At 39.4% G+C, this 21,920-nt stretch overlaps 1 protein-coding gene and 1 long non-coding RNA gene across 5 annotated transcripts in view; one reads left to right on the top strand and one right to left on the bottom strand.

Moving 5' to 3' along the window:
• The window catches only part of NCOA2 (nuclear receptor coactivator 2), a 284,984-nt gene that overhangs the window by 211,811 nt on the left and 51,253 nt on the right, over nt 1–21,920 (top strand). For all 4 annotated transcript variants that reach the window (XM_036031204.1, XM_036031203.1, XM_028533654.2 and 1 more), the window contains 4 exons: nt 11,786–11,889; nt 15,714–15,891; nt 18,935–19,123; nt 21,556–21,657. In XM_036031204.1, coding sequence (XP_035887097.1) covers nt 11,786–11,889; nt 15,714–15,891; nt 18,935–19,123; nt 21,556–21,657 — 573 coding nt within the window. The remainder of the gene's footprint in view (nt 1–11,785; nt 11,890–15,713; nt 15,892–18,934; nt 19,124–21,555; nt 21,658–21,920) is intronic.
• On the bottom strand, nt 1,082–6,853 carry LOC118501727. Its single transcript, XR_004904378.1, has 2 exons — nt 6,789–6,853; nt 1,082–1,573 (listed from the first exon to the last, which is right to left on the bottom strand). It is a non-coding gene; the product is annotated as an uncharacterized LOC118501727 (long non-coding RNA).

Here is a 21,920-nt window from a genome sequence, read left to right as displayed (position 1 = left end):
TGATTCCAACAGTCTTAAAATAAACCTCCATTGTGCTAAGTATGTAGGAAAGCACTTCAGAACATGTCCCTCTAAAGAGGCATTGGTGATTTTTTAGGTCCTGGCCGTACTGAATTGCAACTCCAGCTATGGAACTGTACAGCATTAAACATTGACCCACTATGTGCCAGTGAATAAAAAGACCTCTCTTGTAGCCAAGGAGCCAGCAATGCAGTGAGAGGGACAGATGTGAAAACAGATCAGTCATTTCATAACACTATGGTGCATGTACTGTTGCTGCGGGGACAGACGCTGGCCATTGCAGGAACAAGAGAGACACCTGACTCGATGGTAATGAGCCTCTGGAACAATGTGGAGTCTTCAAAGATGATGGGTGGAAGAGTGTCTGGGCAAATGGTACAGCCAAAGAAAATGCTTGGGGTGTGAGGTAGGAACATGGGGAGATGACGTTTGCTGTGCCAATGCACAAAAGAATGATTTGGGAGATACCATATTTACACTGCTCAGATCCAAGTCTTAGAAACACCTTTTTATTGGATTTCCAAATTTTAACCTATTTGTCAGAATCTTCATTAAGTGTTCCACGGTGTAATTTTGTTGTTCTTACTTGAAGTATGTATTTGAAGGAGATAAAACATTTTTTATAGTTTGGGTTTTTGATAGGCTGCTCTGAAATATTCTGAATTAGTGCTGAATTAGAACTCCACCTCACTTCTCATTTCTTTCACACCAGTTGATTTTTATTTTTTATTTTTATATTTTTACTACCTTTACCTAGTCTCAGTCTCAGCTTTTAGCCCTCTAAATAAATTGTGATCCCTCCATTTCCTCATGCGGGTAACTCCTAAAGCCTTAGATAGCAGAGCACAGTGAAGTAGAGTTAACTCTAAATAAGCAGTTTTCATCTTTTATTTTGCCCTCATCTCTCAGTATTCTATTGCTGGAAGACTCAAGTAGAGACACGCCATTACCACACTGGGAACGAATGAATGCTGTCATAAGTTCAATGGCATATACTTGTCACCTTTCGGTTGACTAATTTGCAGCACTTCTGAATTTAAAACAGGGTTCCTTCACCGTCTGTGTGGTGTAGTGTATGTTTGATTTCTTTTCTTTCTGTGATCTATCTTTAAATTTAAGCTCCTACAGCAAAGGCATATTTAGATTATGTAAAAGAAAGAGGTTCTGGCTTACTTCGTAACACTAGCCATTATTTTACCTATCAGTGCATTCAATATTGATAGTAATATGTGAAGTGGGGTACTTACAAATAATGACAGAGGTTCTTATAAAGAAAAGCATTTTCTAGCCACTTATACCAGAGTCTGTTCTGGTTACTCCTTTGTTCTTGATAAGTGTAGTATTACATTCATTTTACAAGTAGGGCCTGCACACTTCAAACTTGTGGTGTGGCTGACTGTTGATTCAGTGTAAGTGACCGTGCTTCATTCACCACTGATGAAAACGAAACCAAGCATGTTGCTCTCTCAGAAGTCAAGATGGGGTGGGGCGGGGGGTGCTTTTGCTGCATGGAGGTAGCCTTGAAATTGGTTCATTTTGCAGTTTCTTCATACTGAAGGGAAACAAGTTCAATGTTAGAAAGAGAGGGAGACAACTTGGAGTTTAGGTTCCTCCCACCACTAAAGAAAGTGCAGCTGCGCGTTTTTAATATGCACGGCAGGAGATTTCAGCAGCCTGATGATATATAGTGCATTAATGTTGAAAAGATAAACACATTTGGAGAGCACAGGAAGGGCCTTGTGTTTTTATGTTAGCAGAATGCTTCCTAATGAATAAGAATGCGCTGCTGGCTTCACAGAGCCATATGGCAGCTTTTCTAATTTTAGTTGGGTGCAGATGCATAATTCTCTGGTTTTACCTTCTAGAACCTTTGAGATGCTACACAACTTTTCCTGTAGTATTTAAACTACACTGCTTGGTCAGAAACTGCCTGTCATTGTTTCAGTGACTTCTTTCCTCCGCATGGGTCTCGCCACTGCCAGGTTTGACAGTCACTTCACCTGGAATCACCCAGGCCCTAAATGCAAGAAAAGATGAAAATTGTGAATGTAGTCCCATTAGAGTCTTAAAATTTGTTGTTGAGGTGATTGGATTTGTGTTTGACGTCAGTCTAGTGAAAAATTGATAGGTTTCTTGGTGAGTGATTTTACTCATTTCGAAGCAGTGAAATTAATTATAAAACCTGCATAAAGTATCAGATTTCCATTTTTGTCAAAGACTCTATACTTTAAATAATGCTGCTTCAGTAATAGCAACTCTCCTCTTGCTTGACCAAACCTAAAAATAACTTTAAACTCCTAACATGTCAGGGACATTTAAACAAGGGCAATGCTGAAATTTTTCTGTAAACGTGTGAATACCTTGTGGATTATCTTTCAGTTGATATATTTTTAATAATTGCTACTTGCTTGAGTTACAAATTTTAAAAGGTAGGCTAATTTCCACAAGTTTTCCACAGCCCTTTGAGATAATTTAAAAAGAAAATCAAGAACAAAATAGTTAAGCCTCTTTCATAAAGGCTGCATCGCCCTGTCCCTCTAACAGACATTCACTGGCATTTTGGGTTTTCCAGTACTGCTGCTGGTGTGAAAACAGTTGTGTGGCTGTCCCCTGAGCCACCACTGCCATAGCTGTGAGGAGCCTGGACTCTGTTTTGGTCAATGTTTTGTGGGAGTGACCTTTGAGTGTATGTTTTCAGTTCAGTTTCCTAATAAACAAATAGACAGACTTCCTAACATTACAAGATTCAATAAGTTATCAAAAATCAATAAACAGTGTTTTAGAAGAACATGTGAAGATATTTTTTTAAAAAAACACCAGTTCATAATTTTAAAATAGCTAATTGCACTTTTTTAAAGACAACAATTTTTTTTGCTTTCTTATTTGTTGCTGTTCTCACCAGTAAGCTTAAATTTTACTTTCAAATGTTTGCCTGTAGCTGCTGATGATAAAGAGCAATTTCATCCAGCTGCTTCAAAAATACCACTTTTCTTTGTATTTTAAAATCATTTCTATTTCTAGAGATCAAATGCTTCCCTTTTCACCTTTTCTTTTGTTCTGAGGAAAACACAAATAATAATTACTTATAAAGGAAAGTGTATGGTCTATAACATTAGTGATTTTTCTCCAGTTTGTGGTATGACTCATCTTAACACGATCCCTGAAGAGATGGGGTTCTGTTCGTTGCTTTGAAGCTGGAAATGTAATTAATTGGTATTGGATTTCTGGAGTGCAGGCAAATGTCGGAGGGCATCGGCTGGGATTGCTCTCCAAGCAGCCACCCAGGAGAAAAGGAGGGGACGCTCTGAAAAAGATTATAGAGGCATCCGGGCTGGTCTCTCTAATCAGGGCTTTGCATTTGTAAAACTGTGCTAGTAAAAAGATCATAGCTATTTTATGATATTTTTTTATCTTTTGAGGCGTGAGGAAGAAAGATAGAATTATTTTCATTGTTATTCTCTTAGGTCATATTCTTTATCTAAAAAGAATAGTGGTGAAAGTACAGAAGGAAAAAATGGAAGTCAAGGCACAGAGGAGACATCTTTTTAGAGGCTCTGAAAACGACATTTTATCATCTCTCTCTCCAGTGTGAGTGTTCCATCTGCAATAATGAGATTCCCTAAGGTTTTGATGTTAGGAAACTCTGGGGCAATCTTTTTACAGATGAGTTTACTGAAGGATATATTTATAACAGAATATGGTTTTATGGTTAGTGGATGCAAAATATAGAAAAGTAAATATAATTTGTGACTGCTGAGAAAACTGCCTAAATTAAAAATATTAAATAATGTGTTTTAGTATAGTAATGTTCTGCTTACAGAAGTATAAATATATCTAAGGATTTAAGCTTATTTATATCTGGTACATAAAAATAGTATACTCTTAACTGAAATGCTCTATCAAGGTACCAGTATAAGGGAGGGGTGTTAGGGGACTGGGAGAAAGGTGAAGGGGTTAAGAAGTATAAATTGAAAGTTAGAAAATAGTCACAGGATGTAAAGTACAGAGTAGGGAATGTAGTCAATAATATTACAATACCTATGTATAGTGCCAGGTGGGTACTAGAAATACTGGGGAAAGAACACTTTGTAAAGTATATGATTATCTAACCCAGTGTGCTGTACACTTGAAACTAATACAAAATAATGTTGAAGGTAAACCATAATTGAAAATTTTTAATTTAAAAAAAGATACCCTGGTCAGTATGCCTCAGTTGGTTGGGCATCATCCTGCAAACCGAAAGGTCACAGGTTTGATTCCCAGCCAGGACACACGCCTGGGTTGCAGGTTCAGTCACCAGCTGGGGCACATTCTAGAGGCAGCTGATCCATGTTTGTCTCTCACGTCGATGTTTCTCTCCCTCTCTCTTTCTTTCCCCGTCCCCTCTCTGTAGAATCAATAAAAGGAAAAAAAATGTTTTAAATACCAGTGCATGTACCATTAACATAATATATTTCAAAAGAGTCCTTCTCTTCCTCCTATGTAATATCAAGGTTCAACTGAACATTGAACAGAGCTAGTAATTACTTCATGAAAAGTACCCAAATAACATAAATTCACGGCCATTTTAATTAGAATTAAATTACATTGATAAAGCCTTATTTCTGGGTGTTTTCTTTCACCTCATATTATTGATTTTTTTCTTTTTAATATTGAGAAATAGTCAAAGCCAAAATGTAATAGACAATTGAATAAAAGACGACAAATTAGGTAGAAAATACATATATCCAAACAGTGAGACAGGAGCGAAAAGCCCTAAATTCTTTACCCCTTGTCTGTTATTTACTCACTGTATGAGTAGTGAAAACTTCCCATTCTCTTAATGTATATGGATGATAATTGTGTAAATATTGCAACATTTTTCAAAGTTCTCTTGCAAACATTCAGAGATTTTTCTTGCAAATCACATGTTCTAGTAACATAATTTTACATTGATTTTATGAAAATCGGTTTTACTTTTTAAAAAGTCAGGAATTTCTAAAATTCCAACTTAGACAAACTTTTTGCCAGTCTTCTTTAGCATTGCTTTTCAGAGGCCAGGATGAGATTTTCCTGTGGGGTCTGCTCCCCCAGTTTCCCTGTCAGGCTGTTGATTTTGCCTTGTCCTTACATATCCTGCGGAATCCAACTCAGTTACAGTGTAAGTGAGATATTTTCAGTTATGTCCGACCATTTTTATCTCTTCTGTGAACTTAATTTCTCCCAGTTTAGCCCCAAATTGTTCTTGTTTGGTTCAGTTGTAATTGTTTTGCCCTCCCAGCTAAATGTAATCTCTCAGTTGTCAAGGATTATTCATTCCATTTGCTCACATAGCAGGGCACCCAAGACACAAGTAAAGGCCACAGGCAGGAACACTGAATGGATCCGATGCTACTGGTTGATTTCCTCGTGGTGGCCTTCATTCTCTCTGACCTGTTTTAAAAATTCCATATTATTCCTGGCTGGTGTGGCTCAGTGGATTGAGCGTTGGCCTACAAACCAAAAGGTCACCGGTTCAATTCCCAGTCAGGGCACATGCCTGGGTTGCAGGCTAGGCCCCCGGTAGGGGACATGTGAGAGGCAACCACACATTGATGTTTCTCTCCCTCTCTTTCTCTTTCCCTTCTCCTCTCTCTAAAAATAAATAAATAAAATCTTTTTTTAAAATTCCATATTATTAATTTATTGAATTATTCTTTCATTGTCATCTCAATAATTTTTATTTAAAATAGAATTGTATTACATTTTTATTTTTTTTAATTAAATGTATTGGGATGACACTGGTTAATAAGATTATATAGGTTTCAAGTGCACATCTTGTTAGCTGCTGCTTTTTTCCTTTTAAAGATTTATGAGCTGAGCCCTATCAGGTGTGACTTGGTTGGGTATCATCCCACAAAGCAAAAGATCCCCAGTTCAATTCCCAGTCAGGGCACATGCCTGGGTTATGGGTTCAGTCCCCAGTTGGGATGCGTACGAGAGGCAACCAGTTGATATTTCTTTCCCTCTATCTCCCTCCCTTCAACTCTCTTTAAAAAGGGGGAAGGGGGTATTTATCAGCTGAATATTGTAAAGAGAAAAAAGGGATTATTATAAATAATTGTCCACGGTGGTGATTTTATCCAGGCTTTCCAGTAGAACCCAAACGCATGTTTTATCAGATCTAAATCATCTCCCATTTTAAATTTTAGGCTCTTACTCTAAATTATATCGGATTTGTAGATTCCACAAAATAAAAGAAAAGTCTGTACAGGTATGGTCCTCATTCTACATATTGTCTATAAAAGTCTAAAATTCCGTGCCTGAACATGTTGCAAGAATGTTTAAAATACCCCAGCATGAAAGTTTATCAGTGTTTAGGAACCTGCACAATTAGGTTTGGTAATTTTGAGTTTTAAAATTAAGTCAATTCTTTAAAAAGAATAAAACCACCCACTGTGGCAGTGGAAGGACAGAAGAGCTGGGGCCCTGAGAGAACGTGAGATGCCAACTCTTACCAGATGATTTGTTATTTAAGACAGGCTCTCCTCAGGAAGTCCTCCCTCTGTATCATTGGCTCTGCCCAGGTATTTTGTCCCCCCCACCCCACCCCAGCACCCTGGGGCCTGGTGGGCCTAAAGGGGAAGTCAGTCCCTTTTTTTACCTACCCTCGATGCCAGTTACTTATACATTTCTGGGAATACGTGCCAGTGGTGGATCTAGTCTATCAGTCAGCTGCCAAATAAAGGCTTTTAGAGGACAGTGCTACCACTGAGGATACAAAACAGTCTCCTCTTCATGAAACTTACCTTCTGGTAGGGATGGTGGGCTATTTCATGGGCTGAGCTGCTTACTGCAGGAGGCAGGAGAACAAGATTGCTTCCTGGGAAGATGGGTCAGCATCTCATGCAAAAGCCTCTCCGATCTGCAAATTCTGCTGACCCCTCTCTGGGGAGGTCTTCTCATGCACATCCCATTCCCTTTGAGAATCACTCCCGCTGCTGAAAGATGTCACTGACGAGAACAAGATACTTCTGCAAGTGGTTAGGCCGAACAAGGGCTGTGAATCACTCATTCTACTGGATGCTATAGCACATTCTCCTGTATGCTGACTGCCACACACCAGAGACAAAACATATGATAGGGCCACATAAATACATAGAATCCATTATGGGTTTCGAGAGTTAATATTTAGTATCAGGGGTCCTTAGGTCTGAAGTCTGTGGAGAGCTCTGAAATATAGGGTTGTTAAATTATAGTAATCCCCTCCTTATCCTCAGGGCACATGTTCCAAGACCTCCCGTGGATGCCTGAAATCTTGGATAGTACCAAACCCTATAATAACTAATGATGAAATAGAACAGTTGTAACAGTATGCTATAATAAAAGTTATATGAATATGGTCTCTCTTTCAAAATATCTTATTGTGCTATATTCCCCTTTCCACTTAAAAGAAACACTTTATGGCTTGTCTTTGGCATTTTTGAATTACTAGTATAACTACTCTTGTGCTGTAATCAAATCAGGGTGACAGGAACATAAGCACCACTATGTTGCAATAGTCGATCTGATAACATAGGTGACTACGAAGTGATTAGTGGGTAGTAGCGCCTACAGCAGTAGAGACATTGGGCAAAGGAATGATTCACCAGGGTTGGGGGGAGGGAGGGGTGACGGTGTGAGATCTCATCACACCACTCAAAAAGGCACTCACTTAAAACTTACCAGTTGTTTATTTCTGGAATTTTTCCTTTTTTTAATATATTTTATTGATTGTGCTATTAGAGTTGTTCCATTCCCTCCCCTTCATTCCCCTTCACCCTGTACACCCTCTCCCACCCACATTCCCCCCCATTAGTTCATGTCCATGTGTCATGAGTTCTTTGGCTTCTACATTTCCCATACTATTCTTGCCCTCCCCCTGTCTATTTTCTACCTACCGTCTATGCTACTTATTCTCCACAACTTTTCCCCCTCTCCCCTCCTCCCACTCCCCTGCTGCTAACCCTCCATGTGATCTCTGTCTCCGTGGTTCTGTTCCTGTTCTAGTTGTTTGCTTAGTTGGTTTTTGTTTTTATTTTAGGTGTGGTTGTTAATAATTGTGAGTTTGCTGTCCTTTTACTATACATGTTTTTTTTTTATCTTCTTTTTCTTAGATAAGTCCCTTTAACATTTCATAAAATAAGGGCTTGGTGATGATGAACTCCTTTAACTTGACCTTATCTGAAAAGCACTTTATCTGCCCTTCCATGCTAAATGAAAGCTTTGCTGGGTAGAGCAATCTTGGATGTAGGTCCTTGCCTTTCATGACTTGGAATACTTCTTTCCAGCCCCTTCTTGCCTGTAAGGTCTCTTTTGAGAAATCAGCTGACATTCTGATGGGAATTCCTTTGTAGGTTACTGTCTCCTTTTCTCTTGCTGCTTCTAGGATTCTCTCCTTCATTTTTACCTTGGCTAATGTAATTATGATGTGCCTTGGTGTGTTCCTTCTTGGGTCCAACTTCTTTGGGACTCTCTGAGCTTCCTGGAAGTCTAATTCCTTTGCCAGAATGGGGAAGTTCTCCTTTATTATTTGTTCAAATAAGTTTTCCACTGGTTGGTCTTCTTCTTCTCCTTCTGGTACCCCTATAATTCAGATGTTGCAATGTTTAAAGATGTTCTGGAGGTTCCTAAGCCTCTCCTCATTTTTTTTGAATTCCTATTTCTTCATTCTTTTCTGGTTGTATGTTTTTTTCTTCCTTCTGGTCCACTCCATTGATGTGAGACCCAGCTTTCATTCCATCACTATTGGTTTCCTGTGCATTTTTCTTCATTTCACTTATTGTAGCCTGCATTTGTTCATCTAATTTGTGACCAAAATCAACCAATTCTGTGAGCATCCTGATCACCAGTGCTTTGAACTGTGTATCTGATAGGTTGGCTATCTCTAGGTTGCTTAAAAAAACTGGCTGCAGGGCTTTTAATTCTGTTTGAGCCATCTCCCCCACCAACACACACCCCTTTGGTCACGCCTGTTATGTTGAGGGGCAGAGCCTTAGGTGTTCACCAGGACAGGGCACCCCAGTCACTGGGTTGTGATGTTGTATGTGGGGGCAGGGTCCAAGGGGAACAGTGGTGCTTGCTCTGCTCTCTGTGGGACCTCAGTCTGTTCCACTGCTTCCCCCAAGCAAACTGGGCCCCTCTGGTGCCAATTCCTGTGTGGGTGGGTTTGTGCACCCCGTGGGACTTTCTAACAACCTCTCCTGTGAGGCTGGGAGTTTCTCCCACTGCTGCCTCAACCCCCACAGGTGTTTTCAATCAGTGCCCCAAGGCTCTATTTCCCAGTGCTGGGATCCTGGGTTGTGTGCAGTGCCTCACTTCACAATCGCTGCCTCGCTGTGTCTGCCAGCTGCCACTTGCGTGCTCAGGATCCACCCGCTGTGGTCTTCCGCACCCTGGATGCCTTATGTACGCGGTCCCAAAGCTCTCTGCTCTTCACACCTGGCTACCCAACTCTGCCCCTCCTACCGGTCTGGATGAACATGTCTATTTTAACTTCTTAGTTGTCCGACTTCCATTCAGACCAATTTTCTGTCAGTTCTGGTTGTTATTCTGTTTCTAAATTTTTGTTGTCTCTATCTTGGTTGTGCGAGGAGGCACAATGTGTCTACCTATGCCTCCATCTTGGCCGGAAGTCCCCAAATTTTTCTTTTTTTTTATTTTAAAGATTCTATTTGAGAAAGAGGAAGGGAAGGAGAAAGAGAGGGAGAGAAACATCAATGTGTGGTTGCTTCTCGCACGTCCCCTATTGGGAACCTGGACCACAACCCAGGCATGTGCCCTGCCTGGGAATCAAACATGCGACCCATTGGTTTGCAGGCCCATGCTCAATCCACTGAGCCACACCTGCCAGGTGGAATTTTTTCATTTAATATTTTCAGACCGTGGATGACTATGGGTGACTGAAACCACGGATAATATAAATGAACATTGGACAAAGCGGCAGGTGGTGGTGACAGTCCTGTCCCTGGACTGGTGGGCAGGAAAGTGAGCAGAAACTGAAGAGAAATCTACAGCATTACTGACTGAACTGACCAAAAAAAAAGTGAGCCCCAGTATGCACTTGGGATATATCTAGCAGTGTAATGGAGATGGGGGTGCCATATGCAGTAATTTTCTGGAGAGCCTGAGATATTTCATGCCTCAGTTGAGGCTGAGAGATTGGGCTGAGAGATTGGCCTGCAGATAAGACAAGTGTTGAGGGACCTAACAGTCAAGAGTAGGTCAAGATGGCAGCAAGAAGAAAACACAAACTGAGGGCTGACAAATCCATACCATACTGAGTTATAAAGGCTACCAGAGGAGATATATCTGTATTTATAGCTGGTCACAACTACTTAGAATTGAGGGGATGAATCAGGAATGTAGTGGTGTAACTGAAAAAGCAGATACAGTCTGCTTATGATAAACTCTAGATTTGGAACTCAGGAAGGAAGAGCTAATAACTACACATATGCTAATAGCAAGTTACACTTGTTAACTACTTATAGTTTTTAAGTGTGTTTTACATATTGTCCCATTTATTCCTGTTGCAGTTTATGTGCATAGAGGGCAGGTACTAGGCCTTAAAAAGTTGAGGTGACTTGCTGTGACATACTTCCTGAGCTTAGCTTGAACTCTGCAGCTCATCCTTTTTCCGCTGGCAAAGACACAAACGGAAGTTCTCATCACAGGATTGGCAAATTTTGGAGCACCTGCATAATTTTCCTAATTTTATTTTCTAGGTTTTCAGGTACAAATTAAGCTTTACAGGTTTTCAAAATACTGTGTAAAGTCTTTTACAAAAAAGTAAAAGAGGCAGCAAAATTTACCAAGATTGTGAAAGCAGGTTGATTCTGAGTACTAAATTGACTTTTCTTTATTTGCATTTAATTACAGTGATAACATGCAGTGTAAGCAAGGATATAATTTATTCACACACAAAAAAATTGGAACATGGTTTCTGTGTTTTCTAACAACTTGTTGATATGTATTTGTTATGCACTTTAAACGGGTTTTGGTGTTCTTGATACGACCAGTTTACATGTATATTGACAAGTATGCATCTATTTCTTCAAGAATTTTCCATGATAGAATATTTTCCCAGGTCAGGTGGGCCTGAAAGCTGCCTCACACATTTTAATCCAGGAACACATGTTGTGCACCTTTGTACCAGATGAAAGGGCAGTCGTTGAAATTCTCTGGGATCCTGATAGGCTGCTTCTCTCTGCCCTGGTTTGTTAAGCACCTTCAGCAAGACAGGGACCAAATCTTTCTGGTTACTTTAAATGAGAATGTGGCAAGAAGTGGAACAGGACGGGAGTCAGGGTGGTCACTATAGAGTGTCACGTGCAAGCAGCCGTGGCAGTTTAGGTGCCTCTGTTCCTTCTTCAGTTGTGCGCAAATGTATCTAACTACACTACTGAGTTCAGAACTGCAGACCCTCTGTCTTCCTACTTTGGGGAATCTCTTGAGTAGAAACCAATTGTGCCACAGTACATAGCAATTGCATAATCTAGAAAAAATGCTTGTCAGGGACTAGCATAAAGCCACTAAACTCAGCAGCAGCCTGAGAGGGAGCGGAGCCAGTTTCTGGAGGTGAAAAGTTAGAGTTCTGGCTCCTGCTTCCAGCAGTTTCTCCCATTTAGTGGCAGTGGGGATATTGTCTAACTTTTCTAGCCATATCTGATCCCATTCAAGGTTTAAAATCATTACAATAAAAATGTTTCTGTGTCACTCTGACCCTGAAATAGCACTGCCATGTAATGCACACTTATGTTTGTTGCAGAGAAAGCAGCAGCTGCCAACATAGATGAAGTGCAGAAGTCAGACGTATCATCCACGGGGCAGGGTGTCATCGACAAGGATGCGCTGGGGCCTATGATGCTTGAGGTAGAACACCCCCATTGGGGTTCTGTAGTTTATAGTGTTGTCAATCTTCGCATGGTTACATTCGTTTTCGGGCAAATGTAATTTAAGGATAATCCACAGTTAATTTTCACTCTTAAAATTGAAGTACTGCTTACCTCTTGGGTTTATTAACATGTATCTATCTTCTGGTTCCTGAGTCCAGCATATATATATTTCAAATGAATGATATAGAATGAAATTAACTAGATTAGAATATAAATTGAGAGGGTTTAACCGCCAGCTGAGCTTTCATTTTGGAAAATCATATTCACAAGTCCTCTTAAATTCTCATATAGTTTAGTTTGAAATTCCCCCAAATTCTTAGATTTTATATATGTTATATACATATGACTTATATATACAGGTTAAAATTTGAGGACCAAAAGGAAGTTTATGCTTTTTATTTAGGCAACTTCAAGCTAGTTTATCTTGTAAAGATGAAAATTGAAGTAATAGGCAAAACTTTCAAGATAAACATCACAAATTCAATGGTTGATGTTCACTGCCTGTTCTTTATTAACTTGAAGAAGTTTTATGACCACACTGCTGTCTAGAATTTGTGAAGTCCAGCTTTCCTATTATATTAACTACTGCAATAATAAACACTAACTACTGTGCTCTACCTATTCCAAAATTAAAATTCAAGATGTAGGCTATGGTAAGATGAAGAGAAAGTATCAGTGAATATATAACAAGAACGAGATGAGCCCTGAGACATAAATTATGTCAGTTCTCAGGATAATTTACTCTGTTAATGATACGATGAGATTGAAAAGTGCCGCATGGCCAGAAGCTTTGCGACAGCTACATAAGAAATTAGGATTTTTAAAGCAAAGATAACCAAGAATCACACCTTTTTTTCATTTGGTTCATAAGATGATTCTTACTTTTAGAAAATTTAATTCTGTGAATACCTACCATTTTACTAGAAGGTGGTGGGGACACATACTTTCTCTCTCTATATATATATAGATATAGATATATGAATGATTGTCTGATATAGTCTTTGTATTTAGAAATGACAAAGTTCATTCCCTGGGCTGGACCTGCTGTCAAAAGACTCTAAATGACCCATGTTGGTCTTTGCTTATTTCTCATGATTCACTGGCTTGAAATCATCCAACTACAATTTTCAGGGAAAAAGCATAAACACACTTAACCTTATTGTCCAAAGTCAACAAGGCAGTGGAAGGCCAGAGAGTGCTGCTTCCCGCTTGGTTCTTAGAAGCAGATAAGAAAACTAGCAAACTGGACTATTCAGAATTAGATGAAAGAAAGGAGCTCACTTCTGTGAAAACCATCTTGAATTACAAAAAAAATTGATTAGAAAATTATAGTGATCTAAGTTGTTACAATTAGGGAATTTTCATATGTCTGTTTATTCTTTATATGGGGGGGTGGGGATTACAGTAGGGTAGACACTCCTGGGAAGACTTCTGAGGCTTCTAAAAAGAAATGCTTATAGTAACCACAGGACTGTGACTCAAACCCTTTGAGAGCAAGTTCATTAAGTGTAGAAATCAGATTGCTAGATGTCAGTGGGCCTTATCTCATAAAATCAAACCAACATTTTTGCTGTTTCAAAATAGCCTTCTGAAAATTCAGTGTATTGAGCAAGTCCCAGTGTGGCTGGACGTCAGTGCCAAATCTTTTAGAGAGGTGATGCTTAAATCTGGTGACTTCAGGTTTGAGTTTCAATCTTTATTTCTGTTGACATGTAATAATTTAAACAGAGAAAACTTGTTGCCATTGAGCTGTTCCTAGGCACAGATGCACACTCATGCTTACATCATAGCATAGTGGTTGCTAAGCAACAAAACCAAATGTCAGCTTTTTTCATCAGCATATTGTAATGAGCTTTTAAAAAAACACAGTTTTATAAGATGAAACAATTTCATCTTTCAGTTATATTAAGCCACAAATCAGTCTTTTTACCAGGGTACAAAAGCAGTAGGAAGCTATGTGTACTTTCAAAAGTGAACTACACGTAATATAATGATGAAAATCCCTGATTAATATGTATCTAAAGCAGTGAGCTTAAAAGGACACTTGGTACATAGGTAATCAACTGACTTCCTGTTGCCCCACATAGACACACAGGCCATACACACACTCACACAAGGTTTTCAAGGATTGGGGCAAAGCTATTTCAAAAGGCAATTTACATATAGTTTTGCTTTGCCCAGCATATGGTTTATACCATTGTTAGAACCTGACAAAATATTTAAGAAAAACTAAAACCAAGTGGTATTGATTGTTTTTTGTAGATGTGGGAGCTTTTCATTGGTACCTTATAGTCAGTTCTAATTTGAGAGAGCTTTTGTGATGAACATTGAATTAAAGTTGGACTATGCTCAAAGAAAGCTCACAAAATAGGAGCCTGTTAAATAATAACAGGGAAAAAACAAAACTAGGGAAAAATAAACACTTGATGCCCCCTTCATGCATGTTATACCAGTATATACATGTACTATTCATGATAAAAACAGTCATAAATACACAGCATGAAGAAAGTGTGGTCTACACAGGATAGACCATGTGGCCATCTTTCCAGGTATGCCTGATCAGTATCAAGCCTTTACTAGTCCTGATCGCTCACCTGACAGAGCTCTGATGGCCAGGATCAGAAAGGGAAAGGAGGGGTAACTGGGAGAAACTCACCAAACTCCTAGCCTTTTGCATCACGGAGGCAAACATGCTGGGACAGGGACCGAGGTAAAGACTGTGCCAGAACGCTCACTGCACAGTCATATGGAGCATGAGCTGTGGAGACAGGCGCACCTTCATTTGCTTCCAGCTCTGCCACTGACCGGTTGTAAGAGCTTGGACAAATCACTTGGTGTCTTTGAGCCTCACTTTATTCCTCCTCTGTAAATCTCTTCCAGAGCTGTAAGTAGTAAAATGACACAATGTGTTTAAGGTGCCAGCAGCATGCTAATAGCTATCTTTATTATCTTTATTTCCTGAAATGATCCTAGATTCCTAAATGAGGAATGGGTACATAATGAGGCTATGTACCCGTTACAGGAAAAATGCTGCTGTTATTTAGGTGATTCAGGAACCTGCATCCCAACCATTTGGAGAATAAGTACTGTAGAAAGGCACAGTTAACTTTTCGGTTCTCACTGCTATTAACCAAAACCTTGGGTCCCTTTCAAAACCTCAAGTCTCAGGGCAGTGCTGGCCATATCTATGCCTGAGGTCCCAGTGAAGACTAGTTGTGTGTGTCGCTTCAGACTTCTCAGACCCTTTCCCCATACACTCCAAACAGTACAGAACTGATGTTTCTTTAAAGGTCTGAGATCATCTGCAGTTCTTTTCATTTAAACCCAAGCAGCTTAAAGGTAGTAAAATTAGGGGGCAGAGAGGATTCTTTCATTGATCCTTAAACTGAGGGAAAATCATCAATGACCCCTTCCACTGTGTTACACAAGAGACTGTACAACGTCGTGGGGTTGACAACATAAAAGCCGTTCTTGGCCCTACAGAGTACATCAGTCTCATTTTGAAAATAGAGATAAATGCCTGTACACGTTTACTTGGCAATAATTATTTCCCGCTAAATTAACAGACTTAGCATTTGTCATTTAGTTCATGACAAGAAACCCTGATCTGGGCTACCCCCCACCAACTAAAATGGAGTAATTTCACCAGCATAAAATGTGTTAATTGTTCCTGAAAACTAGAAGCGAGAGAGCTTCTCTGTCCACGTGTGCATTATATGTTTTCCTTAAAGGGATCATTCCATTAATAACCGCATATGATTTTACGTTGCTTTCTAACACAATTTGTGTCTTTTCCCTTAGGCCCTTGATGGGTTCTTCTTTGTAGTGAACCTGGAAGGCAACGTTGTGTTTGTTTCAGAGAATGTGACACAATACCTAAGGTATAACCAAGAGGAGCTGATGAACAAAAGTGTATATAGCATCCTGCATGTTGGGGACCACACTGAATTTGTCAAAAACCTGCTGCCAAAGTCCATAGGTAAAGAATTGTCTGCTGGTTCTCTCCTCACTCCCCCTGCTTCCCCAGCTGTCCATGTTGTCTTGGTTGGAGGGGTAAGATAGAACTATATTATGTCAGTGGGGATACGGAGTTACTGTGTTAATATTAAGCTTAGAAGTAACGGAGAAAAGGACATCTGCAGGCATTGATCTTGATTGCTCATTTTGGTTCTATATTTAAAATACATGAAAATAATTCAGATGGAACGCACTCATGGCAACTGTTTTCATGGGGTTTGTTTTGTTGTTACTTAAGAAGCTGTCAAATTGCCTCCCACTCTACCCAGTGCCGGCAACTCTGTTTTGTCCTTTTACTCCATGACTAAGAAGTAGAAGGTCATGAGAAGTTTGAGATTCAACTTATGTTGAGTCCAACTGGTGAAAAAAAGAGTGTGTGCATGGGCATACACAACATCTTAAAAATAAAATGGTAAGGAACAAACGGCATGTAGAGGACTCAGATGCCCTCAGCCCCAGAGCCCTAAGTGGCCTCTTTTATTTCATAGACTCAGTGGCTCTGCAGTGATTTCATCAGGTGCTGCCTCCTTAGCTGCCCTCCTTGTCCCAGATTCCTAACTTCCTCATCTCACGCTGGAGATGCTGTCCCACATGGATTCTTAAGGGCCATGTTTTAATGGGTTATTCACAGCATAGTCCCACCTTATTTGCTGCTATAGAGTATGTCTGTTCCCACTTACTAAGTGGTTCTTTTTTTAATATTCTCACTTAAACTGATGATGCTAAGAACATTGTCACAGAGAAAAAGAAGTGCACATTTTAAGTGAGAATAAGGTCAAGTCTTGAGTTAGCAAGTATTTCTGTTCTTTTTCTTAAGACTGTTTTTGTTAGCTGGCCTTAGAGCTACCACACTAAGTAGGAACAGGTCTTTTTCAATTCCATTACAGCTGGCCTTCCCTGATATGATAACACTTTATTCAAAGTGACTGCAACAGTAATACAGAACATCTGAATACTTGTGTGAAATCTTTCTATTATATTCTCTAGTAAATAAACAAGAAAATGTGATTTCTTATTTCAAGTAACTGGTATTCGGATTTTTTCGGTAATTTTATGACTTCCTCAAAGGACCTATACTTATTAATTCACTATTATTAATTCACTTGTCTAACGAGTTCTTTGCCTTACTTTATATTGCGCTTTTTTATACTTTTAAATTACTTGTGAACCTGGGTTAGTAAGAATTCTTTTTCCTTTGATTACTCTGTGTAGTCCTCATTATGTAAATAAGCTTGTAAGAATGCTGGTGATAAAATTAACTTCCCAATAGTCTGTATCAACATGTAAAGTTAGCTCTGGTTCCTTGTGTAATTCTAAAGTGGTAATTACTATTAACTTGATACTACTGCCTTTTTCTCTCTGGCATTTGTTCCCTTTTTAATTCCTCTACCAGCCCACTAGCAGTGTGGTTAACATTACATTTGCCATAATACCTGTAACACCCAGCTGTCCCACTAGGTACTTTCTAATTAGTGACTCCTGAGAGTACATTAACTTGTCTGGGACTGACCTGGTTCTGATCCCCTCTTTCATTGACCTAATGGTCCTCCTATTTTTTAGATAACACATAATGAACAGTAAAGAGAAGAATGCCAAAATGAGAATTAGGCATGGTTCTGATTCCAGCTCTTTCTATGATGAACATTTGTTTGGACCGTTTTCTCTAATGAAGTTGACCTGGTGATACATAAATACTTTTTAATTCTCAAAATTAATTACTCTGGGTATTGATACTAAAATAGAAGAGATGTGAAGTACTTCTTCACTTGGAAAGAAATAAATGACATTAGCAGTGTATCCTCCAGGATTTTTCAGTGTTATTGAAGAACTATGCCTGAAACAAACAAACAAAAAAAGATGACAAGAGAGTAATTTAGCAACAGCCCTGTTACCAAATATACACTAAAATTTCTGTGAAAATTTTGTACAGGAAGATTTGTAAGAGGAAGCAGTGTGGGGCACCTACAGCAGTTGTTTCAGTATGTAGAGGACTCAACCTTAGGGCAGGAGCACATTGGGAGGGAGGCAGCCTGACATGTTAGGGCAGTAGGAGCAAAGATAACCATGTGGGATTGGGCATTGAAAATGAGGGGCAGTGTGAAAGATCTACTTAGATCAGGGGTGTCAAACTCATTTTCACTGGGGGCCACATCAGCCTCACAGTGGCCTTCAAAGGGCCGAATGTAATTTCAGGACTGCATAAATGTAACTACTCCTTAACAGTTAAGCGAGAGCTTAGCACTGTCAGTGGGTAGAAACAAGGTCGAGGGCCAGATTCGGCCCACAGGCCTTGTGTTTGCCACCTGTGGCTTAGATGGAGAAGATGGAGGTTCTTAGTGAGATTTTGACTTATCAGTGTGTATGGCCTTCATATTCCTGACCACATCAAGTCCAAACCATTTTAAAGAATTTAATGCATGCTATAGTTCACAGGTGGCAAACACAAGGCCTGTGGGCCGAATCCAGCCCTCCACCTTGTTTCTACCCACTGGCAGTGCTGAGCTCTTGCTTAACTGTTAAGGAGTAGTTACATTTATACAGTCCTGAAATTACATTCTGCCCCTTTGAAGGCCACTGTGAGGCTGATGTGCTGCCCCCACCCCTCCTTGCCTGGTGAGAATGAGTTTGACACCCCTCATTGGTGCCATTTACAGATTTTTGAGTAGGGGCTAACATCTAAAACTGAATGCAAGTGGATTTAACTAAATTTCCAAGAAATCAAAGTTAGAAAACCCCCCAAATAGAGAACTGTAGTATGCTAGTAATAAACAGTCAAGGTCTGAACTTGGGGGGAAGGGGGTCAGAGTGAAGAGTAAAAGGACATTTTGAAAATCCCTAGAATTTTCCCAGGTTGTTGAAAGATTAACCCAAGAATTATTTCCCCTCCAGTAGTTGGTTCAGTATATAAAAATAAAATAAGCATATGCTCTCTATTTCATTTTGATAATGTGTTTGTAGTGAGTCTAATGTTTTTTTATAATGTTGGATTGCTTTTCCTTGCTCAGTGAATGGGGGCTCTTGGTCTGGTGAACCTCCCAGGCGGAACAGCCATACGTTCAATTGTCGGATGCTGGTAAAACCTTTACCCGATTCCGAAGAGGATGGTCACGATAACCAGGAAGCACCTCAGAAATACGAAACTATGCAGTGCTTTGCTGTCTCTCAACCAAAGTCCATTAAAGAAGAAGGAGAAGGTAGGGCAAAATCTCTAGGGTATTTTATATATCCATGTGTTTTTTCTTGAACTGCTTCTTTCACACTTAATCTAAAATTAGTGGTCACACAAAGAAAAATGTAGAATCGTTTTGTTTTGTTTCGTTTTGTTGTTTTTTCACCTTCTTAAAAATTTTTATGATAAATTTAATTTTTAAGTCTTTAGAACAACTCTATTCAATAGAATTTTCTGCAGTTAAGGCATTATGTGTCATCAATGTCCAGTGCAGCGGCCACCAGCTACACTATGGCTATTGAGCATTTGAAATGCCAGTAATGCAATTGGGAAACTGAATTTTCTATTTTATTAAGTTTACATTTAAATAGCCACATGTAGCTAGTGGCTACCCTATTAGAGCAGCCTTGTTAGTGGGTGCACCTCTTGGGGAGCCTCACTAAGCTCCTGTGATCATCTGCTGCAAGCTATGAGCCACAGCCCTAAAAAAAATGCACACGGTACAAACAGCATTTTTTCATATATAGTGGACCCTTGAACAACTCAGGGGTTAGGGGTGGCCAACCCCTGTATTGTCAAAAATCCTTGTTTAACTTTCGACTTCCCCAAAGCTTAACTAATAGCCTAGTGTTGACTGGAAGCCTTACTGATAATAGTCAGTTAGCATATTTTTGTATATTACACGTATACTATATTCTTGCAATAAAGTGAGCTAGAGAAAAGAAAATGTTATTAAGAGAATCATAAGGAAGAAAAAATAAATTTATAGTACTATATGGATTTATTGAAAATAATCCATGTATAAGTTGGACCCATGCAGTTGAAACCCATGTTGTTCAAAGGTCGACTGTACTTCTAAGAGGTTAATGAATTCCATATAGTTTATCTGTGGCTGCTGGGTCCACAGTCTGGTGTAACAGAATGATACTTAAGAGAAGATAGAGATGGGAGTGGAATGGAGGGGGTTGCAGACTATAAACTCTTAGGCTTTTCCCCTAAAGAGAAGCTGATGTAGTGTCCACCCCTGCACCCTCCCAAGCAAGCCATTCACAGCCGAAGCCATATTATATCACTGTGTAATATGAGACAGTGCTGAATGGTGCATTCTGGGTGCTAGCAGAAGGGGAAGAACTGAGGACCATCAGTGAAGAGAAACAGCATGGGCTTTACAATCAGGCAGGCCAGCCCCTAATTCAGCCACCACAGACTCCAACTCTGGACAAGCTCCTTGACCTCTGTGAACATGAGTTTACTCTAAGTTCATATTAAGTCAACAGTAACAGTATGAGCATGTGATAAGGATTACATGACTGTGCCTGAACCATGATTGACATTAAGTACTAGTTATTTAGTTCTTTTTAAAAAAAATATGTAATTTTTATTTGAATTGTATTAGAAAGGAAGTAAGAGCTATCATAGGTGATACATAGTTTTTCAAAATTAAGTTTGTACAATAGGTATTGAATGTCAACTAATTTTTACTCACTTTTATGCAGTAGAGTAAGTACTACTAATTGATCCATCTATGATAATATCCTAAAGCAGTATAGAAAAGATATAGCTGAGCTAATTTTTGTTTCGGTGTTAACATTGTTGGACATTTAAAATCTGATTCTGGATGTTAGCTCTCAGTACAGCATACAAGTGGAGTTTCTGAGCCATGATGTGCTCAGGTTCAAAACCTGGCTTCACCAAAGTTATGTTTGATGTTAAGTGAGTTATGTAAACTTTATGCTTTGCTTTTCTCCTCTGTTAAACGGAGATAATGCTAGTACCTACCTCCTAGAGTTATTAATAGGACTAAATGAATTGGTAGCCTATAAAAGCAGCTAGATAGATACCCATCTCATAATAAGTAATCAGAAACTTAGTGTTTACTATGTTGAAAATGAGGATTACATTTAATTTTGAGATGCCTGTCTAGATTTAGGTTATATTCTTTGTTTTAAATGGCATATTGCCATCATAAGGATACTTACATTGTTTGGTAGAAGGTATGTCTAGTTTTCCGGTATCATGGTAAACCTGAAACTCAATAGGCAAATCCTTCACAAAGCAGTATATCAGATTTTGGTTTTCATTATTTGTCTACTTCATTATGAATTCAACTGGTTGTTACTATCAGCCATTTAATAAAAAAGGATTCCATTCTTCTCCATCATTGGGTGGCTGGTTTCAGGTTGCTAACACTGGTATGGTAGATATTCTTTTATCACATGTGTCATGTGGCTTCAGCAGTTTATCCTCAGCTCCCCCCACCCCCAGCCCCACTCATCCTACACAGCAGGTCCCCTCCCTCTCCCCAGCTGCTTCCCACTTGAGTGGAAGAGAGAATAAAGCCATTGAAAAGCAGAGGTACACAGCGTTTGTCACTCTCTCCCTTATTGATTTATACTTGACTTTGCTTGGATCACTAAAAAAGCCTAATGTGATAACCCTAAGTATCTGCAATTGAAGATTTGCAGTCCTGCTTGATTTGTGTGGCAAGGAGAGTCCCCATGAAGGAAAGACCGGTTCTTCCCTCATCAGAAAGTTTTACTACTCGCCAAGATCTCCAAGGTAAATTTTCTTTTGCAAAGAAGACCAAAGAAATCATTTTAAAATGCTTACATATTTATCAATGCAAGCAGTGTGCTTAGAAGGCTAAAGATGCTGGGACTGGTGCCTGCTGGGTAAAAGCACTGAGGAGCTGGAGGACGGGACAGGGAGGGACAATTGTTTTCACTGCCTGCCATTTTGATCCATGTACTCTTCTAAATAAATAAGCTTTTTTATCTTTTAAAATTTTAATTATTTCCATACATAATAGATGAGTATGTAGG

The sequence above is a fragment of the Phyllostomus discolor genome, chromosome 7 (genome assembly GCF_004126475.2).
Source record: "Phyllostomus discolor isolate MPI-MPIP mPhyDis1 chromosome 7, mPhyDis1.pri.v3, whole genome shotgun sequence".
Taxonomy (NCBI): Eukaryota; Metazoa; Chordata; class Mammalia; order Chiroptera; family Phyllostomidae; genus Phyllostomus; species Phyllostomus discolor.
Note: the sequence above shows the minus strand (reverse complement) of the source record. Positions and strands in the feature narration are given on the sequence as shown.